The sequence below is a fragment of the Podarcis erhardii genome, assembly GCF_964252035.2.
Source record: "Podarcis erhardii genome assembly, chromosome: 7".
Taxonomy (NCBI): Eukaryota; Metazoa; Chordata; class Lepidosauria; order Squamata; family Lacertidae; genus Podarcis; species Podarcis erhardii.
In genome coordinates, this window is record NC_138511.1 from 54,179,008 (window position 1) to 54,200,709 (window position 21,702).

Consider the following 21,702-nt stretch of genomic DNA (forward strand, 5'->3'; position numbering starts at 1 on the left):
GACAAAAGATGGAGTTTTCATGTAAAAAAACAGTAAAACACCAAGAAAGGCCTCTAGGAGCACAAACATGTTTTTAAAAAGATGCCTAGAGGTGGAGAATGTGGGTGAGAATCCAGGCAGAGAGAGAAGGTAGTTCTGTTACCAGAATTTTTATTAAGGTTGGGGGGGGTTTGTTTCCAGTTAAATGGGACACTGCATCCCCAGAGCATCCCCCAAACCACCACAGTTCAATTTTGTAAATACTTCCTGCTTCTTCCATGTGTTGGGTAGAAGTCCTGTTGCAACAGTCTTTTGAATAAAGGTCAGACCTACCGGCTGCTATTTTGCTCCTATATTCCTGACTTGTGTCTTTGTTTGGCAATCCAAGTGAGCCCAAGGATTTTACTATAACAGTTCCATAATCCAATGAAGCCCACAAACTCTAACATTTAAAATAACATCCAAACCACTGGAACTGATAAAACACAATGACCAAACAATGGAACACTAGCCAGCCAACTCCTGGCCAAACAGGTGAGTTTTAGGAGGTGCTAGAAACTGGATCAGAGTCATGTCCTGCCTTATTTCCTTCAATTCTCCAAAGGGGTGCAAAGTTGGGAGGATTTGGGGGAACTCTAAGGGGAGCCTAGATGCAGCTGCCTAAGCCTCCTGCTTGAGGGTAAATGCAGGGGGGGGGGTCAGGGGCTTGGCAGCCGCCTGAAGTTGCCAAGTGGTGACATGGGCCTGGCAGAGAGAGCATGCCTGGAGCCCAGAGCCCACTGGGTCCAGTCCTTGGCCAGGCTCTGATCTCACAACCAGCTGTGGATTGTTTTGTTTCCAGGGAGGCCATTTGAATTGTTTTAAATGATCCTTGTGTCAGTTGGAAGCCCTGTCAGTTGGATCAGTTGAAAAGCCTTCAGATTAGTTGACTTTGTGGACATATTCAGAGAAACCTCTTTCTCCTTTGAATAACTGTCTTCATCTGATCCAATGACTTTGGAAACCTCTTCTTTGAATAACTGTCTTCATTTGATCCTTTGACACGGGAACTATCTTGCTCCTTTGGAGAAATTTATTTGGCTTAGTTGTTGGTCCAGTGTGGTATTGGTTGCACAGAAGGTAAAGTCATGGGCTAGAGCGGAGGCATGCCCAGGTTCTAAAGATGCTCCTGGGTTATTTGAGCTTTCTAAATCCCATGCTGGGTGTTACATGAGCCAACAATTTTACCAGAGAGTTTTCCAAAGAATTTCCTGTGTTTCCTTTTTTGTCACCATCCAAATTGCAGCAGAATTACCATCTCCCCCGTCCCAAATATTCAGGAGGATGCTCCCCACCTCCATTTTCACCAACCACAAATAGGATGGGGAATTATGGGAGATCATTTTTCACTCAGCCCTAAAATACACACCCTACTTCGGTGGCGCTCATACCTACATCCTTGGGTGCTCTCTTCTTTGGGTGCATTTCCAGCAGCAGGATCAGGCCCAAAAGGCCCAGCCAGAGCTGCAGCCTGTTCTCAGGGAGGGCCACAAGCAGCAAGGCATGAGCGCAAGAGCAATGCTCCTCAGGAATGGGATAACTTAGAGTCATCTACTGCCTTTGGCAGTGGAAGGTGGTGGTGGTGGGGCAGTTGCTGCCTGTCAGCCTAACCGAGTCACAGCGTTGTTGTGAGGATTAAATGAGGAGGAAATCCACGTACACCCCCTTAAACTCCTTGGAGGAAAAGGTGGGATTTAAATGATATACCGGTAAATAAATGAGACACATTGCCTCCATTGCTGAGGAACTGGCACTTAAAAAAAAAAAAAAGCATAATTTTAAAGCAGGCCATTCCCCTGCCCCTCCCCCACTCCCATTGCCCTTCTCACCCTCCCCTCCCATCTCTCTTCCCTGTTCTCCCAGGTTCTCTGTCAGAGCCAATGAAGAAGCTGCAAGAGCAAGCGCCCCTCATTGAGGAGATCGAGGACCTCCTACTTTCCCAGGTAATGATCCCACAGCAGAGCAGGGAGGCTGGCAGTGACTGGGAGGGGGCTGCCTGGGGGTCTCTGGTTGAGTTGGGCCTTTGATTTCCTGATGCTCACCAGACGTGTTTCTTCTTCCCTGCCCGCTCCCTTCCTTCCTTCCCCCATAGTTTGGTGTGGGTGCAAGCAAAGAGGTCCAGGAGGCTGTCATCAAATTCTGCATGCAGCAGTCCAAGGCCCTGAAGTTCCTCCAGACCAAGCAGTGGAAGGATGTTGACTTCCGGGGCATCATTCAGGTATCCTGTGTGTGAAGAGTAGACTTTGCTCAAGGAAAGGGCCTTTTCCATTGCTGGCTTGGCACTGTCCGGGGGGTGGGGTGGGGGGGTGTTTTCCATTCAGGGAAAGGGGTAAGAAGCCTGCCTTCTTCTCCCTGCTGCTCACTACTTGGGCAAATGCAAGAGTGCAGGAGAACCAACCAGATGATCTAGTGGTAAAATATTGTTGTACACACCCCAATCTCCAAGCGGTACGAGATTCCAGGAACTTTCCCAGGGTTAGGTTTCTTTGGAATGAGGGACAGCTTCCTCTTCTCACAGTGGCCACCCAACTGCCCCAAAGGAGAAGCCCATAAGCAAGTAGGAGCTGAGCAGCAACATGCTTCCCTCTTGTTTGGTTGCTTGTGATCCTGGAGGTAGCTAACTCTCTCTGATCTCCAGAAACAGGTTGTCTGCCTGCTTCCTTCTCTGCCTCTCCCAGGAAATTGAGAGCTGCCCTCAATGTCACCAGCGCCAGCTGAAGGATTTCCTCGAATCTGAGATGCAGCGCTTGACCAGCTACCCTCTGCTGCTGGATAACATCCTCAAGCACACTGATGCTCTCTTTCTCTCCACATATGTGTGTGTTCGGTGCGGTGGGGATAGGGTTGCCATGTGTCCGGGAAAACCCAGACATGTTCTCTTTTGGGGGGCCAACATGCCCATCTGGGCAGATTTTTATACTTTAAGGAAATGTCTGGATTCTTGGGGCTTGGGCTGCTTTGTATGCCACGGCAGCTGCCAGCCCGAGCCAGGGGAAAGAGGAATGAGGTGCAGCAGCCCTGTGTGCCTCTTTTGCTAGCTTAGGTTGGCAGCAGCTCAAGCTGTCCTCCATTTTGCTCTCCAAGATATGGCAACCCTAGGTGGGGAGGGTGTCCCACGATACCTGCATCTCTCAATGATTAAATGTTGACGTGCTTCCTAAATTTTGGAGGTTGTAAGATGCATTGAGCCTGCCTTACTAGGGAAAGACGGCACACAAAAGGATGATGGTGAGGAAGATTGGGGGCATGTTTATACAACCCCCCTCTGCTTGCATTAGTGGGGCCGAGTCTGTAGGGTGTGAGTGTTGTTTGGCTGCCCACTTTCCTATCAGCAAACCAGGATGCTTTTGCCTTCTGCATCTGGGCTGCTGCTGCTGCTCATCTGCCTTTCAGACTTGTTTGCTTTGTTCCTAGTTTGTTCTGTGATCACCTTGTGAGTCTCAAACTAATAAAACAAAGCCAACTTTGCCAGCAGCCTGTCAGCCCCGCTGTCTCTCTCACCCTGTCTCTCTGTGCCTCCTTCGCTCAGGGTTGACCTGGGAGCACCAGCGCAACCAGAGCAAGGAAATCCTCCAGAGTGTGAAGAACAGGCTGAGAACCAACATCAACTAGGCACCTACCAGAATTGGCTGGATGCCAGGTCTCTGCAGAACAGCAGCCACCCGCTGGCCGTGGAATTCCAGGTAAGGCCTCCCCTCCGCCCTTTGCCCTTCTCTCAAGTGACTGACCTTAGCCTGCTCTTCCCTCTTTAAAATGATGCCTTTTCCTGTCCCTGCTGTGCAGAACCTTGACGTGAAGGACTATCAACTGTTTCATGAGGGGCCTCTGAAGTTGTGCATCAGCAAGTTGAAGACTATGGGTACGTGGTTGGAAGAAACAACCTCTCCTCCGAAACACACACACACACACACAGAGAGAGAGAGAGCACAGACCTCTTATAGTGGAGGGTTGTGTGTGCTTCCTCTCCGGTTGGCTTTTTATATCTCCCTTTTCTACTGACATGAATCAATGTGGGCTGTGGGTCTCTTGAGTCTAAAAGACCTGGAGAGCCACTGCTGCCAACCAGAGGAGACAAGGCTGAGCTAGACAGACCAAGCACAGGGACCTCAGGTATATTTTAAAAAGATTAAAAGAACCAAGCAGTTTTAGAACATGATCCCTAAAACAAGTAGAGCCTCAGCAGTTGAAACGCACATGGACTACATGGGTGCAAGGGCTGATTTGATCCAGCATCCTTTGTCCCTCTGACCTGTGGGGCCTTTGGTCTGATTCTGCAGCCTGACACCCTGATATTCTCCTTGGGGTAAGTGGAGCAGGTGAGCAACAACCCCCTCTGTGTGTGTGTCTCTTAGGACCTTCACATCCTGCTTCTCAAAGACCTGGTCATGTTCCTGAAGCGAAAGGGGCAGTGGCTGCGGCTTAAATTGCTCAGGAAGGAGAGCTCCCCCTTAAGTCCCGTTGTTCCTCTCAAGACCCTCCTTGTCCACCCCATGGCCAACAGTAAGAAGGGGGGCCATAACACCACGGTTCCTTGCTGCCCCCTTGCCTGGGAAAGGGTGCCTGGTTGATGGGAGGGGTAGTTGGGTGATGATTGACCTCCCTGCGGTTCCCTGACTGCAGTAGAGTTTAAGCAGCTCTGCAATGGGTATTTAGACTCGGAAAACAGGGCCAAGGTGGGCATCTGCTCCTCACTCATTGGGGTTGTTTGGCTCACAGCGAAGAGAGTTGGCTTGGGCCATCTCTACCACCCATGGAGCTCATGGGCACTGAAAGAGGCAAGACTAGGAAACGTCCTGGACAGCAGCTCCCTGTCTGCAAAAAGCCTGGCGGCACCTCAAAGGCCGACTCTTTTTATACAGAGGGTTCCCTGTCTCAACAGAGGTGGAGTGGCCAAGCATGCAGACCATCATGGACCTCCTGGGGCAGATCTCAAGGAATATCAAGAGGCTGAAGGTGAGAGGAGTCTTTTGGGGGGAGGGTGTGAGAGGGTGTCCTGGCAGGCCAAATAAATAAGGGTGGGTATTCCAGTCCCACTTCCTCCTCTGAAAGCTCTCAGCCCCAAGAAGTTTCCCATGTGGGCATGTGGCCCTTGGGGTAGAATAGAACCCCTTGCCACTCAAAAGCATCTGGTTTAGAACCAGGGAGCCTTCTTAGCTGGGTGAAGGGGATAGACACCCCCCCCCCTGTGGCAGCTGCCCTCCTTCTTAGAGTCCCTAACTCCCCCTCCCCCTGGCTACCCCTCTTGCAGGAGATAGACAAGGAGTGGTGGCAGCGTTACACGGGAGAGTCCGTCACAACCTCTCCCCAATCATTTGAGATCAGCAATGCCCTGTGAATTGTTGCAGAAGAGGAATATCCAGCAGTGGTGGAGCATTCCCCGCCTGTGCCTGGGGTGGGTGCACCATGGGGGCAAGGCCGTGGGGACGGGGTGTGCTGCAGGAGCGACCCCTGCCCATTGCTGCAAAGCTGGGCACACGGTGCCCCACAAGCCCAGCATCACTTTGTGAGCAGGCCCGCAAGTGCAAGTGCTGCTTTTGCAACCTACTTAGGACAACTTTGTATATGTCTCTAGGATACTTGTTTTAGCTTTACAGTCATACCTCAGGATGAATAAGCTTTGGGTTAGGCATTTTCCAGTTGCACTCCACGGCGACCCAGAAGTAACAGAGCGCATTACTTCTGGGTTTCACTGCATGCGCATGCACAGAAGCACCGAAACGTGACCCGCAGACGCGGGTTATGTTCGCTTCGGGATGCGAACGGGGCTGCGGAATGGATCTCATTCGCATCCCGAGGTACCACTGTATTTTGAAATCAAGAGGTTTTATTCGAAATTTGCAGTGTTTTGCATTCAAAAAAGAGAATTTATAGGCCTTAATTAGTAACATTAATTATGTTAGTTATGTGTTATTGGTTTGTTACTTTTTTTGTTCTTTTCATGTATTTTGTGCTTTTTTTAAAAAAAGAAGTATTCGTACATTTCCCAGATTTTTTGTATATACATCGTACATTTTCCATTATAGGTCACTTCTCTTAGGACTTCCCAGTCCATCACTCTATGGCATTCTACCTGCCCGGCTTTTACCTGCCCTGCACCTGACATATCATGCTTAATGGAGCTGTAGGGAAGGAGGGTAAAAATGGTCTTGTGGGCAGAATGAGGACGCTTCATCAGGCCTGTGGGCCTAAAATAAGCTCTTCAGTTATGAAGCTTGCAAATGTAATCAGAACCCCATCTATATTTTGTTCAACAAATTGGTGGGCAATGGACAATAACTGACCAAACATCAAACTGTGGATAACAATTCTCTGTGAAATCATTTCCAGTGAAACAAAAAAGTATCTCCTGTGTTGTAGCAACCTGAGCCTGGTTAAGGGTTTATAATTCAGTTCGCCTTTGGCTTTCAGCTATTTTTTCAGGTAAGGTCTTGGTCCAAAAGTTAACTGCTTGCTCCTTCAGCTTCTTTGCTGGCTTCTGCTTTAAGCCTATTTCCAAGTATTGTTCAGCTGCATCATACCGGGGCCAGTTCACCAGGCCAGCACCGTTCGGGTTCCTAGAAAACATAAAAAGAGGCCATCAGCTTCCCACAGGACCTGTTTTCCCAAATATGCTCACTCTTGTGGGTGATGGTGGGACAATTTGGGGTCATTTCACTGGAAGTAGGACCCTGACCACCTCGCAAGGCACACAAGCCAACTAAACAGGCTCCTGCTCTTCCCACTACACCCTCCTGCCTATATTGCTGTGCAAATCGATGTTTTATGGCGCTGACTGTGGGTCAGGGGTTTTGCTTCACTGACACATCCTTAACCCTATAGAACATATATCTCACCACCCTGGTCACTCGCCCCCCCAACCTCCAGCCAGCCAATGTCCTTAAAATGTAGCGCCCAGAGCTGGACACTAGACTACAGGTGCTGCCTGGCTAATGCAGGATAGACTGACTCTATATGGTTTTCAACAATCTGAACATGATTCTGTCAATGAAGCCTAAGATTGCATTAGCTTTCAAAGCAGTTGCATCTCACTATTGGCTTATGTTCATCCTGTGATCTTCTAAGACAGGGGCGGCCAGCCCTCCTGTGCAAACACTCTTGTTGAAGTCCCTGGACTCTAAGCTTCCAATCTTTTTTCTTTTCTTTAGTTGGTCTCTGACCTTCCTAGAAAGAAAGTTATCAACCAAAATGTGCAGACACCCTTTTAAGTAATTTTTTTCTGAAATGAGCTAGCATGACATCTTCAATCTGCCAAGTGAAGTCAGACCTCTGATTGATAAATGAGATGTCTGACCACCATGCAGTAAGGATCCCCAGGGTCCTAAACAGCTGCTAATGTCCACTTGCCTTTAGTGTGCTTTCTTCACTTATGTATTTTTAGTGGTCCTTGAAATCTCCGTAGTTTATATTTCCTTTTCCTCCAGCAACTGGGATGCATTTTTTCTGTGGTCAGCCCTCCCTAGAAGTTATTTTATTGCAAATACTACATGGTAAGTGTGTGTGAATGTTAAATAATTCCTCACCCAGAATGGCAAATTCAAATGGTGAAATTTTTTCAAAGAGGCCGAGGTATGTTCTCCTGTTTTGCAGGAGCTGGAAGCCAGGCCCTCATTAAGAATTTGCTGTATTTTCACTTACAGTACAAGGGTTTATACATCTCCTTCAAAGTAAGTGTTTAATGGAGCTTACTCCCAGGTAAATGGGCATCTGATGGCAGCCTAGACTTTAGTGTAGGATTGACACTGGAGAAAAAAACAGGGTTATTCTGCCTTTAACAGCTGTATCTCCACAATGAGGGCTAGCAGGATATAGCTGGCTTCACATGCTAAGCAATAGATTGTCCTGGAGGAGTGTATGTGTGTGAGAGAGTAAAGGAGCCATGACTGTGGTCTAATTTTGTGTTATGCCATTTGTGTTATGCCACACCTTCATGGCAGCCATTTTGTGACTTGTGCCCATAACATTCTCTCAAAATTCAAAATGCACCCATTGGTTCAAAAAGGCCTATATTACAGTAACACAACATCAGCATTCTATTCTATTCTGTTACTCACCCACTGCGAGCAAAATTATTTCATAACCGTTTTGCTCAGTCTTTTCTCTTCCTCTGTTGCATCACCTGCAGACAAGAGACAAAAATACAGATGTAAGCCATTTTTAAAGATTATGGGATAGTTTTCAACTTTTACTCAGGGTAAATTAATAATTGCAGTGGGTCTACTCTTAGTAAAGCTTCGCTGAATTTCACCCATTGGATACAACCATGGTGTTCCGCTGCCCCAGAAGCGGTATAGTCATGCTGGCCACATGACCCAGAAAGCTGTGGACCAATGCCGGCTCCCTTGGCCTGAAAGTGAGATGAGCGCCACACCCCATAATCGCCTTTGGCTGGACTTAACCATCCAGGGGTCCTTTACCTTTTTTACCTTTTCTATGTATACCAAATACAAAAATGCAATACAATAATAATACCACAATAATAAGAATCACAACAAAGGAGCGATATAAAATATTGTTATCGGCCTGGGTGGCTGGTGGTCTGGAGGATTACTTGCTCTCTGTGAAACCAAAGATGAGGCTTTGGAGATCTTCTTGGAAACCGAATGGGGAAGCAGAGTGTTAATGCTATGAGCCCTTCCTCCTTATGCTCTGCCTGTATACAGAAATAATTCAGTTTCTCTTGCGTAACAATAATAGCTTCATAACACAGAGAGTGGCTCTTTATGGGGTGAGGACAACAGAAAAAATGAGTTATATAAAATTCCTATACATTGCTACAGGTCACCTAGCCTTTAATACACTAGTGGCCAAAATTGTGGAAACCTTTTGGGAAAAGTGTATTTCCAAAGTTTGATTGCTCATAACACCTGATTGGCTCTCTAAACACTCATGCTCATTGGCTACATTCAAATTAAGGAAAGCTACTGCATATCAACCTAAGCAAGTTGTGCTTCCTTTTTCTGGTTATTTGGCTATAACGTTTGATAGAGTACAGATAACTGAACAAACTTTGCTGCATTCTTCATTATCTTTCCATTGGCATATAATTTTATGGTATCACTCAAAAAAAGTGGTGTTATGAGCCATCAAACCTCAGAAATATACTTTTTCCAAAAAGTTTCCATAATTCTGGCCAATAGTGTAGGTCACTTTCGTTCTGCTTGAGTGCAGCTGGAGTCACAAGATACTCACTAAGGAGTCCTATAGATTAGGGAGACATGCTTCGAAAGAGCTTCACTGCCTGGTGAAAATGGAGCTCCTGCAGCTTTCGTCCATAACTTCACTCCTCTTGCCATTTAGGCTCAGTGAGAGTCACTCATGCAATCAATGCTGGGATGCCAGGACCAGAAGCGAGAGGGGTGGGAAGTGTTGGATTGGCAACAGTGGCTCATACCTTCACAACCTTAAAATCTGACTGCTGTTAACAAATTGCATGTGGATCTGCCTTGGACAACAATTTAAGAGTCTTCAAAATGCAGCCACCCACAGCCCCTCTGTGACCACCAGCAATCCTGAGGTTTAAACATCCTGTTTAGATGTGATTACATGGCCATCGTTTGCAGACGAAACCAAAATATCATTAATTGCTAAAAATAAAATGTAAAAAGTTTTAGAGAGCAGAAGCACCTCACCTGCTAAGAAAGGCTTCCCCAAGACAAAGCCAATTTCATCACCATGGTCCGCTTTAACATAGTCTGGTTTAAAGCCCAAGGATGAACTTGGACGGTGCTGAAATTCATACACATAGGCTGGGTAGCCAGCATCTGGAAAAAACCAAAGATGATGTTAGAATGGGGGCATTCTCTGGCACATTACCCAAAATAAACATAAAGCAACATGTTGAGTGCGTAGCTGGTGGAAGGAGACAGGAGGGAACCAAAATTAATTAATTAATTAATGGGGGCACAATAATTAATTAATTAATTAATTAATTAATTAATTTACAAAAACCTTTTCATTTAGGTCCAGAATGGTCTGTTGTGGGGGAGAAGTTCTGGATTCAGTCTGTGAGCCAGTTCTAATTGCCCACTCTTGATTTTGGAACTGGAACTGGAAGTCATTTTTCAGAGAGTTGATGACAGTTTGAAGGGGGGTCACTGCTTGTGGGGCAGGTGTTCACTTCACTTTATCTCTCGTGAGAAAGAGGCTTTGAAGAGTTTTTAACTGTTTCCAAAACCTGAGGTGACAGTGGGACCAAAAAATAGTGTGTGTGTATCCAAGGAAAGTGAAGCCTCTGTCAAAATGCTTTCATCTCCACTTAAAAACTCTTCATAGCATTCAAACCTTGAGTTTGGAGCACATAAGTTACATACAAAACCAGAAAGAAAAACCTTTCCTTGGGCTCAGTAACTCTTGGGACTCACCCATACTCTTGACTTCTTTCCATGTGGAGGTTCCAGGGGATATTCTCTCAACTAGCATACCCACTATTTCCCAGACTTCAAACTGAAAACCAGAGTTCCTGGTAGAAAGTAATCTCCACCCCCCTACCCCAACCAAATGCTTGCATGGCCATTCTGAGAGAGCCACAGGCAGTTAATGCTGAAGGCCAGCAGCTCAGCGGTGGAAGCAAATAAATGCTTCACACACCAACAAACCTGGGCTCAGCATCTGCAGCTGTCATGAGTGGATCTTGGAGTGGATCTTGGATCCATCTTGGATGGAGGGAATCAATTCAGGAGGAAGGTGCTCCACATTTTGGCAATTTTTTTGTTAAGTCCTCATGAAAACCCACAAACTTTTTAGTTCAAATTTCTCCTAACAACATATTTTTGCAAGCAATCTTCCCTAACACAATGCATTTTTATGTGTAGTTTTCACTAAGATATGGATTTTTTTCCTTCAAACTTTCCCCAGATGCACACACTATTTGGTGGGAGAATTGCATCACAAAATTGGGAGAAAGCTAATTTTGAAGGCTAGCTATGTTTCACTTTTGTTTCAGAAAGTGTGAATTGGTGAGGTTCATATTAAAATCCCAATGAAACCCAATTTATGCCTCATTCCTAGTGAGCAGCTAGCTCACTTCTACTGGCCCACCTGTGATGCAACAACTCTGATAGCAACTGACCTCTGTGGAGATTCGCTGTTAGGATGGCTGGAGCAACAAATACCACATCTCCTAGCAGCTCAAGGAGTTTGTCCCTGAGCTGTACAGGGTCGCTAACATCCTTCAGATATTCATTGGCAACTATAGGAACATGCTCCGGAGCGACACCCTGCAATGGGCAGATACAGGCAGTAAGAGTTATTGAAAACAAGCTTCCCCCATGATCAAGGACAAGGGCAACATTGAACTACATTATTCCCTTCTGCTGGGAATCCTGTAATTTTCCTTCCCTGCCATCCCCTTGATGAAGATGTTCAAAAGAGTTCTTTAGACAGCCAGTGGATATCAAGCATCTCCAAAAAGCCCCTCCTTGCCACCCCAAGCAACAATTCACTTGGGGAAGTACGGCTAATGACATTAGAAAGTCAATCAGTCTGAGAAAGCCCCTTACCAAGATTTGCTCTGAGCTGCGCAGCACAAGAGTGACCGTCTCTCTGTCAAGCCCCTTGGTGGCATCCGGCAACTGCAGCATCTAGAGGAGAAGAAGCAGAGCTCCTAGTTCTAGATGTGAGCACTAGGGGGCTCCAGAAAGGTGCATGAAAATACACACACAATGTCTTACACTAGGAATAATCCATCCTGCTTCATGGTTATTGACGCCTATGATGAATGGAACATTATTAATCGTTTTCTCTTCAAGGAGGTCCTTGGGGTGTTTTGGAAGAAATACACCATCAACACTTGCAATGTAGAACACAGTGTGCTGGAGGGAGGGGAGAATAAAAAAATAATCAGTTATTTGCTTTTGCTTCGGTCTTCAGGGCTGGAACTTTCATTTATGCCTAACATAAATATGTCCGATGTTCTGCTCTTCCTCTTGCTCTGAAAGGCAGGAGGCATTCTTGTGGTGAAGCCTGTTTGTGGCCCACACCCTTGCTGGTCAAAGGGTCAATGCCATGAAGAGTACATGAGAAAAGGGCCAGCCCTGGTTGACCAGGCTGGCTCTGTTTAGCCAGGTGGGTGGGGCTCCATGGGCTGTTCTGTGAGACTGGAGCTGGACTAGGAGCTACTGTCCTAGGCTTTGTCTTCCGCAGAAGACTACCTCTCCATCAGTGGCAAGAAGTGAAGGTTTTGCAGCATCAAATGGCACAAGATGACTATCTCAGGCTGCATACATACACTCATATCTTAGAAGCACATTTCCCCGTTCCCAAAGATCCCTGGGAACTGTAGCTTATCTATCCCAGAGTCACAATTCCCAGTGGTGCCCTTTGGCATCAATGACACAGGGAGAGGTAGCCATGTGTGGGAGCAAAGTTTAGCTTGCTAAGTAGGAAGTTCAAACCCAAGGCTGCTTCCTCAGAAACGCTCCCTGTTCTATGCACAGGGCCAGCTAGGCAGGTGGAGCCGAGGTATCATTAATGCACAGAGGAGAGCCAGATATGTCAGGAGGGGTGGTTTCCATTTTGGGGGCACCAGGGAACATTTTAAATTAGGCCACGCCTGTAAAGTGGCTGGGGAAACTCAGCCAGATGGGCGGCGTATAAATAATAAATTATTATTAAATTATAATTATTATTACAAAAAGGTCTGGTTCCATTAAAAAGAAAAAAGAACTAGGATGCTGGTACTTAACATCAACAAGATTACAGGACATCTTATAAAATGGGGCTGGGGAGTCTTTTTCAGCTTGAGAGCCAATGCCAATAGTAGGTGGGGGCAGATGCAGAAGGGACATGACTCTTATCTTTACTAAGATGGGGGTGGGTGGCATCCAGCCACATAAAAGTGTGCATCCAGATTCCATTTATGGATCCTGAGGTGCAGAGAACTCTTGCCTGCAGTTTGGCTTAGAGCTGCCCCCAGTCAGCTTCTGTTGGTGCCTGTTCTCATGGTAAGTGTTCTTCACTTGCTTCCCTCCCCTCAGGCCATCCTCATCCCATTGATTTACTCACTTCTTCTTCTGAGCCAAGATGCATTGTGGTGAAATCCTGCAATTACAGGAAGGGGAGAAGACAGGTGTCACGTGGTCTTTTTCCTATTTAAAGGTCTGCAGACATAAATCACTGAGAAATTGTCCTACACACAGGAAAACTATGAGTTGTGCACAGGGCAGAAGAGGGCAAAGCCCCAGAAGAACACTGCCTTGGAAGGAAGCGGATTAAACAACCAGTGGGACATTTGCAGGAGCAGCTTCTCTTCTGGGCTTGTACTGCCAGCCTGCTGGACAGGCTCCAAGGTGTGAGGAGCTCCACTCACGCAGGGCATGCTACTCTCTCCCTGCTCCCTTACCTGTAGTGCTTCCCACCTCCCAACTGGTAACATTTCATGGCCAATAAGCATAGTCAATTCTCATGCAGTGATGGAACAGGGATAGGAGGAGTAAAAATGATTGTGCCATTATTATTATTATTAACAACATCTCTACATTTAGTTCCACTCTGAGATTCCTTAACCTCTATCAATACTTTTATCTCCCTATCTAGGCAGAGGGCAGCATCAGATTGCAGCACATTTACCATCTTGAGAGTCGTCTGTAGGATCTCGTTCTCCGTCTTTCCCTTGAGGCAACGAATCATCTCAACTGAGCTGGACGTCGGACAATCAGCAGTCGCAGCAATTTTCTGCAACCATGAGAAAGAAACCAGTCCTGGCTGAGCGTCAGAAAGAACAGGCTGTTCTGCTCCATCAGGAGAAGCACAAATATTTTTAATACTTGTGTGGACACAGCGAGGTGTAAATGAAAGGAGCAGAGGAGGGCAGAGGAGAATGCTTCAACGCCATGGAACTAAGTGTGCAACACATGGGGGGGGAGGGCCCAACATCCTGAGACAGGTGTAAGAACCCTGAGACAGTTGCATGTCACTCTAAGAAACAGGCCACTTCATGTTTTGGTTTTTTGGTTTTAAAAAGTGCAACACAGCTCCTTGGACCAGCACACATGCTCAGCTCTAGCTGCCCTCCCTTGCCAATTCCATCCATATTCTTAGGGCTATTTTCACATACTGACCTTTGCAAAGTTTTGTGGATTAACCTTTGTGAGAGCTTCCATGACAGAAACGCCACTTTCAGAGATGGCTTTGTGGAACAAACCTTTTGACAGAGGAGATACGACCTGAGAAGGGAAGCAGGGAAAACAGACATCCCAGTCAGGGCCTTGCCATATCACTCCTATTTCCAAAAGGGTGGCAATGTCCAAGCATTCCTCTTGAGGGCTGCTGGACTTCCTCAGGGTCTCCTCAGCGAGAAGATCTGTAATGCCGCCTTCACCCTGGGCCTCATCCCTCCAAAGTGCAGGCACAGGTGAGAGTGGCAGAACTATGGCACACCCTCAGTTAAGGGGAGCAACAGTGGGCCCCAACACACTGAGCCAGAGCCCTGCATTAACTATGTGAGTGGTCTGCAGTCCACTCCGATATTCTGAAGGTCTGCCAAAAGGAAGTTTGAAAACCAGCGCATTAGCTACTTTGACCCTTAATGTGGAAGATTATCAATTCTGACACACTTCAAACCTGCCTAGGTTCAATTGTTACCCACCAAAGCAGGGAGGGATGGTCTCCCCCAGAGAGACAGCCTCCTTGGCAGATGACACCATTTGTTGCCCTTTGAATGTTACCCCAAACAGCAGACCCTCCAAGTGTCCCTATTTTCCAGGGATGTCCCTGATTTAGAGAAGCCATCCCAGTTTCTGATTTGATCCCAGAATGTCCCTCTTTCCCTTAGGCTGTCCCTATTTTCATTGGAGAAATGTTGGAGGGTATGGAGTTATTTGACTCCTGAGCCGTCTGAAGTCAAGCCTGCATAGGGAAGGGTTTTTATTTTTAATTTGTAATGTTATATTATGTTTGTATACATGTTGGAAGCTGCCCAGAGTGGTTGGGGCAACCCAGGAAGATGTGTGGAGTATAAATAGTAAGATTATCTTTATGGAATGGGACATCCCTATTTTCACTGGAGAAATGTTGGAGGGTATGAAACAGCTGTCACCAGCTTGCCTCATAAGCAGGGCCAGGCCTTGAACCCCACCCCACATTTCACTATTGGTTATTATTATTATTATTATTTATACAGTACCCTGACCATCTGGCTGGGTTTCCCCAGCCACTCTGGGTGGCTTCCAACAGAATATTAAAATACAATAGTCTATTACGCATTAAAAGTTTCCCTAAACAGGGCTGCCTGTTTAGAGCCTGGGGGCGGGGCTGGTTAGAGAACCACTGACCGTTAGAAGGTTAAATATGCTTTTTCCAATTTCTATCTGAGTAATAGAAATCAGCTATAAGTTTATTCTCAAATTAAACTGCTTCAGAGTGACATTAATTTGCAAAAAAAAAAAAAAAAATGCCTTCAATATCAGTTGCCCATTTTGTTCTATAAGCTTTCCTATTCCAGTTTTTTTAATGCAACATTTCAATTAAAACACTCTCTTGAGTTGTTTTCAGGGTAGTTTCTTCACATTATTAATCTTAGGTTTATAGAGCAATATAACAAATGTAATATTTGCTAAGTTTTATAGCTAATCACTTGCAATAGAAGGCCTGGAAATTCTATGAACAAAAAATAAACAAATGAATCATAAATAATCATAAATTAAATAGCACATGTTATGATCCCCATGAACCTACATGGGCAGAAACACTGAATCCACCTGCAGACTCTCCAAATATAGTAACTGATCCAGGATCTCCTCCAAAGGCTGCAATGTTCTCTTGGACCCACTGGAGAGCTGCCACTTGATCCAGGAGGCCCCAGTTTCCACGTGCAAACTCATCACCAGTACTAGAATGAAAAAGAAGCACAGAAATGATAGGCTCAGATGGTATTTGGGGGTTCAGAAAAAAAGACATCTACAAAAGGAAATAGTAAACATTCCTTATTTTCACTTTGTTGAAAAGCAAATGGAAAGGAGAGATTCTCCTAGCTGAATTACAAACTTTCATTCCTTCAAATGTCCTAAGGCTGTCCTAATATCTGTTGCCAATACTAAACCAGTTCAGGTAATGATCCACAGCATGCCTGTCATCCTGGACATGTGTAGTCAGCTGTAACATTTGCATGCAAGGACTGTATTGTGTATGTCAAATGCAACACACATGGGCCAGAGCAACACAAACCACATCCCATATATCATCCTGAAATTCATAGTGCAATTTGTGTTTATATGCATTGAATCTTTACTTGCAGAGACCCTGTTTCAAATGTTATGCCCGCATGCAGATGTTAAGAGGTCTTGGGAGGTAGGACAGGCATGACAAGGAACAATGCAATCCAATCTTAGCCTGGGGTGTGTGTGGTGCAGATGCAGTACAGCACCCTCCCCCATGGTGCAAAGACAGAAGATCTGCCAAACCTGATTAACTTTTTGAAAAACAGCCACAATACAAAACCAACCCATGGGCATGCAACGAGAAAATGCCCTGCAATAATTCCTTTTAATCTGATTACCCTGAAATGAAGCAGCCTCTCCAGAAGCAATGATGTCTCACTGGACGTGTCTAGATTTGACCACATGCACATTGGAGGGGAGGAAGGGGTGTTGTAGAAGATGTGAATATCTGAATAGAAGTTCCACTTTCCCAGTCACTGACAGCCAGTCTTAGAGACCTGGGCTTGAAATCCAGGTTCAAATCCCCACTTAGCCTCAGGCCAGAGGTCTATTGCCTCTTCTACTTCACAGCTTGTTGTGACGGCAGAACAGGGACACGAAAGCTGTAATCCTAAGAAAGCACAGTCCAAGCTCCTTTGTGCCCCTCCACCCAGCCCTGAAAGCCTCCAGCAGCCGCCTACTGGCCACCACCTGCAAAGGGCCACCACCCATGGTCACTTAGTGGTATGATACACAATGTGGTCTCAGTGGTGTGGCACTCTGCCTGCTCACCCTACCTCCTGCCCTGTCCCCAGGGAGAGGGCTCACAGTTTGAGGCTCCAGTGTGTTGTCAGCAGTGGGAAAGGCAGGCTCCGTTTTCCCTGTGGCACTCCAGCACTGGCCGTGGAAAGCTTTTGGTTGCCACCAAGCAATCCATTCTGTCCCCCACGAGGGAGGAAAGCAGCATGGGTGGCCTGTGGATGGGTAGTCCATCCAATCCCCGAGAGGAACACCCGGGTGGGGACCTTTCCTTCTGCTCCACTCACGTTTCAGGCACAGTCTTGAAGGAGCTTGGGACAAAAGTCTTACCTATAAAAACCAAGAATGCCCAGCCGGTATTGAATTGCCACCACCACCACGTTTTCAAAAGCCGCTAACGCAGACCCATCGTATGTGGATGCAGCACCCACCAGTAATCCTCCTCCATGGATCCAGACCATCACCTGAAAGCAAAAGATAGAATTTGGGGCTCATGCTGGGTTACCTGCCCCATCAGAGGGAAATAAAATGTTCAGAGTGGGTTTGATGTCATGCTTCACTTGTATGTTTAGCCTGGAAAAGAGGAGACTGAGAGGAGATATGATAGCCATTTTCAAATATCTGAAGGGCTGCCACATGGAGGAGGGAGCAAACTTCCTTTCTCCTACTCCGGAGGGTAGGACTCGAACCCATGTTGCAGGAAAGGCGATTCCAACTAGACATATGGAAAAGCTTTCTGACAGTAAGAGCTGTTCAACAGTGGAACAGTGTCCCTTGGGAGGTTTTCGACTCTCCTTCCTTGGAGGATTTTAAGCAGAGGTTGGATGGCCATCCAACCATGGATGCTTTAGCTGAGACTTTTTGCCTTGCAGGGGGTTGGACCAGATGACCCCTGGGTCCCTTCCAACTCTAAGATTCTCTGATTCCTTCAGTAGTTGGATCCTGAGCTGTTTAAGGCTTTGTACGTTTATATAGACGTGGGCTACATTTGGCAGGCTGCTTGACCAAGACACATAATAGGGAGTGAAAATGCCTGAAGAAGAACATGACTTACTGGTAACTTGCTGTTCTTGTCAGAACGAGCCGGGGTGAAGATGTTTAAGTACAGACAATCTTCAGAAATACTCAAAGAGACCTTTTCCTTTTTGTTAGTAAACATATCTGACAGCATTTGTCCCACTTCCGGATCCTGCAGACACCTTGACAAAGCAAATAAAAGAAATAAACTAATTCAGTACACACAGTGCGAAAAAAGCTTTTCATGTTTGACTGTCAGCAAACACCAGCTGAGTAGAGAGGAAGCAAAGTGTTGCATGACTTAATGCATGGAGGGAAGCAATTCTGGTGAACTGCTTTGTTGGAGAATGCCAACAAAGGACTGAAACCCAGGGCGGCAGCCTGTCCCTGCCTGATCTGATATAGTCTTTTCCTTAAGTGGTGCTGCCGAACAAAGGCCACCAAGCCTCTAAGACAAGCCTTCTGAGTAGCTGACTGTTGCCCTCCCTTTGCTATGGCACAAGTTTCAGCTTTCAGGTCAGTTTAAAACCATTTAAAAGCTAGTTTGCTTTAAAAGCTAGTTTGTTTCATGGAGGATTGGGGGGGGGGCGTCCTGGGGAAGCAAAGCATCACTCAGGGAAAAAGAGGGAAATGCTGTCTTAAAAGGGAACAATTTCTTGGGGGGAAGGCCAGGGGGATCCTTGTAGGGGGTGATTCAATCATTAGAGACATAAATACTTAGGTTTCTCATTGGCATGCAGAGTGCATGGTAACCTGCCTGCTTGGTGTGAAGGTTGCAGATGCCACACACGGTCTAGAATACTATAGATCGGGGTAGTCAACCTGGTCCCTACCGCCCTCTAGTGGGCGTTTCAGGATTCCAGGTGGGCGGTAGGGGGTTCTACGCCACATGTTACTGCAACACTAGTGGGCGGTAAAGAAATTTTACCATCAAGAAAAGATGCATTAGTGGTTAGTAGGTATAAAAAGGTTGACTACCCCTGGTCTAGATATACTACTACTACTAATAAAAAGATAAGAAATTGTGGGGTCTGGATAGCATCCACCCAAGAGACCTCAAATGCTGATCTTCTAACAAAAATATGTAATTTATCCCTCAGATGAACCTCCATTATCTGAGGACTGGAAAGTGGCGAAAGTAACACTAATTTTGACTGAGGGGATTTTCATATCCAGAGGGCATTCAGAAAATTACAGCCTGGTTAGCAAGTTCTGTTAGGTCAACTTTTCTAACAATCCCTTGACAGCAGGTAATACTTTTTCGGGGTGACCCAACTTCCCCTGCACTTGACTTACATTGGTGGGTAGGAAGTTGCATCTCTCAGATTGCTCCAAGGTTCTGCCGGCTGCGGTTGGGAAAACCGTAATGGCCCAAGTGGTGGCTTTGCATAGGGGATTCCAAGGAAAACGTCCACCTTTCTCTCAGCACCACTGACTTGGACCTGCTGGCCCTGGAGCTTCCCATTCTTGGTAAGCACTTGTGGAAGAGAAGGATTTTGGCCTGTGTGTGCATAGAACAGAAATGTCTGAGTCAGAGAACCATTGCTATTCCTGCACAGAAGCTGCAGAATTTCAAGCTTCTAAATGCTAACTATTCAGCTCTCCGGTGTCAGAAGCAGGGTTAGATTTCACATCTGGAAAAGCCTGGGGATCCTGAAGCAATGCTGCTCTGGCCATATGCGGCCAAAGGCGGCACAAGCTCCACTTTCTGCAAGCCGGGCAGAACTTCTCCTTTGGGGATATCCTTAACTGACTTAATGCACCTTTTTACACTTAATCAAATCATAAATTAGAGGAAGACTCACTGGCCACCTAGGTTGTGTACACATCAGACATTTGCACATACACTCAAATCCTGGAAACTATATTTTATTAAGTGTATTGAGAGTTGTTGGGAAACCCCTCATGGAGCTACAATTCCCAGCACCAGAACAACTCCTGGGATTCCTTGGGGAGAAAAAACATGATTAAAATGTGCTTTAAAAGTATGGCATGTGTGCCACCCTAGTCCCCACCCCACCCCTGTCCACATTCAACTTGATCCAAGAATGACTGCCTTTGAAATAAATCCTTTCTTACTAATATCTCTGCCTTGGTCAATGGGGACACCACTGTTTGTGTTTCCTCTGCCTCATCACACTGTTGGCTGCTGAAAGCTTGGTATGTGTACCCACACAGGACTTCCCAATCTCTCTCTCTCTCTCTCACTCACTCCCCCTGGCTGAGAACTGAGTGCAGATGGCGTAATTATCTGGGATTCATTCTGGGGAACTATTTACTCTACTGGAATCTTCCCGCCCAACCAGTGCACTGGTTTTGTATTCTCCATGGGTGTTTTCTTAACAGCAGTCCCACAGCTCCCCTTCCTCTTCCACCTTCTCAGCAGGAGGATTGTACACCCCCTTCTTTTTTACCCCCCCCCTTTTCTTCTGCACAATTTGCTTAGTAACTTCCCCTCCCTCCCTCTGTGTTCCTTTGGGTCATATTTTAATCCTTGGCATCAACAGCAGCGGGAAGAGAATGTGTGATTTGGCAGCATGAACGTTGTCAGGGGTTCAGGGAGAGAGGCGCAGATGAGGGAGGAGACAGAGAGTGAGGGGGAAGGATTCCAGAGTGACGAGGAAGAGGATGACAATGACCCAAGATTGTCCATGAGTCCGTCCAGTGAATCGGAGGACTCCCAAAAGGGAGCCCCTCTGGTCAAGCCAAGGGAAGCTAGAGGGGGAAGCAGTCAGGAGCAGGGAAACGAAGGGGGAACCCCCAGTGGGAGTTGGAGAGCGAGACCGGCTGCTCCGCTGGAACGGAGTGAGGGGGGAGGAGTGACCAGTGTGTCAGAAGGAGCAGAACAGGAAGCAGAGAGGGGAAGGAGATCAGGGCAAAACGTCCTGCCGGAAGGGGAGGAAAGTAGTATCGAGGGCAGTGTAACTGTCGAAGGCAAGGTCAGGAGCAACGTACGCGCGCCAAGTTCAAAATGGGAGGCGCGCGGAAATGAAGAGAGTCCTGGGGAGGAGCCTGGTCCCAAAGCCCGAAGGAGGGGGGAGGAGGCGGCAGAGGACTCAGCCTCTGGAGAGTCCCGAAGGGAGAGAACACAGGGGGGCAGAAAGACCCTGCGGAAAAGGAAAGAGAGAAAGAGGTGGACCAGTACAAGCCTCTTAAACTGGTGTAGAGGGGGGACCGACTCAGAGGGTACTTCAGCGGTCTAAGCGTAACAGACGTAGAGTCACGGAGCTCGGATGTAAAGCTAATAATGTTCTTCAATTAAAGCTTTTGTACATAAGCTGGAGTGGACTTTGGTCTCTTGTGAGCTGGGACCACGGGTGACTCTGACAAACGTGATTGTAAATGCAACCTATTAGGGCTTCAGCATGCAAAACAACAAGAATTGTCTCAGTTTAGCAAGTTTTGTCTTGGTAGCAGAGTTATATCCCAGGTGGAATCTACACACATATTAAAAAACGCCATGAAAATGCTTTTTTAAAAAAAAAGTTTTGAAAAATACATAGAATTTTGCATAGCTCACTCTCACATTTGTATATTTCACTTCACAGCACATTTAAAACGTTGTTTTGTTGTTGTTGTTTGCAACTGTGTAGCTGAGTCCCCAGTTTGAGTTCCCCCAAGTGAGTTTGGCCCGCGTGAAGCTCCCCTTCTGCACCTCAGTGTCCTCCTCTGCTACCATCTCTAATCCTGGGTTTGGGGCTTAATATGCCTCACAAGTCAGAACTGGAAGTGGGCCAACCTTGCAGCTGAGGCAGGAGCCCAAAATGCCCACTTC

The 21,702-nt window shown here is 46.6% G+C and overlaps 2 protein-coding genes and 1 long non-coding RNA gene across 12 annotated transcripts in view; 2 read left to right on the top strand and 1 right to left on the bottom strand.

Annotated features, from left to right (window-relative positions):
* On the top strand, window positions 1-13,712 carry LOC309347502 (rho guanine nucleotide exchange factor 11-like). 10 transcript variants are annotated; one of them, XR_014158959.1, is made up of 8 exons: window positions 1-1,098; window positions 1,882-1,961; window positions 2,111-2,236; window positions 2,697-3,701; window positions 3,802-3,877; window positions 4,371-4,518; window positions 4,898-4,971; window positions 13,552-13,712. XR_014158959.1 is itself a non-coding variant. In XM_081872147.1 (7 exons), the coding sequence occupies exons 3-6, from the start codon at window positions 2,211-2,213 to the stop codon at window positions 4,967-4,969; spliced, it is 348 nt and encodes a 115-aa protein (XP_081728273.1). In that variant the 5' UTR covers window positions 16-1,098; window positions 1,882-1,961; window positions 2,111-2,210; the 3' UTR covers window positions 4,970-4,971; window positions 13,552-13,712. The 10 variants fall into 10 exon arrangements, 4 of the variants coding, with proteins under 4 accessions (XP_081728273.1, XP_081728276.1, XP_081728275.1 ...); XR_014158961.1 differs by lacking the exon at window positions 13,552-13,712 and adding an exon at window positions 5,267-5,341 and having other exon boundaries at window positions 4,878-4,971; XR_014158963.1 differs by lacking the exon at window positions 13,552-13,712 and adding an exon at window positions 5,267-5,311.
* LOC309347497 (fatty acyl-CoA hydrolase precursor, medium chain-like) overlaps window positions 6,370-21,702 on the bottom strand; it is a 22,602-nt gene continuing 7,269 nt past the window's right edge. Inside the window, exons 3-15 of the mRNA XM_081872132.1 lie at window positions 19,224-19,428; window positions 17,965-18,109; window positions 17,241-17,374; window positions 15,691-15,844; window positions 14,076-14,180; window positions 13,585-13,689; window positions 13,021-13,056; window positions 11,688-11,828; window positions 11,517-11,597; window positions 11,087-11,234; window positions 9,648-9,779; window positions 8,070-8,134; window positions 6,370-6,572 (exon numbers count right to left, since the gene is read on the bottom strand). Of these exons, the coding sequence (XP_081728258.1) occupies window positions 8,085-8,134; window positions 9,648-9,779; window positions 11,087-11,234; window positions 11,517-11,597; window positions 11,688-11,828; window positions 13,021-13,056; window positions 13,585-13,689; window positions 14,076-14,180; window positions 15,691-15,844; window positions 17,241-17,374; window positions 17,965-18,109; window positions 19,224-19,428 (1,436 nt within the window). The 3' untranslated portion in view covers window positions 6,370-6,572; window positions 8,070-8,084. The remainder of the gene's footprint in view (window positions 6,573-8,069; window positions 8,135-9,647; window positions 9,780-11,086; window positions 11,235-11,516; window positions 11,598-11,687; window positions 11,829-13,020; window positions 13,057-13,584; window positions 13,690-14,075; window positions 14,181-15,690; window positions 15,845-17,240; window positions 17,375-17,964; window positions 18,110-19,223; window positions 19,429-21,702) is intronic.
* Window positions 11,838-12,914, top strand: LOC309347505. Its single transcript, XR_014158966.1, has 2 exons — window positions 11,838-12,043; window positions 12,686-12,914. It is a non-coding gene; the product is annotated as an uncharacterized lncRNA (long non-coding RNA).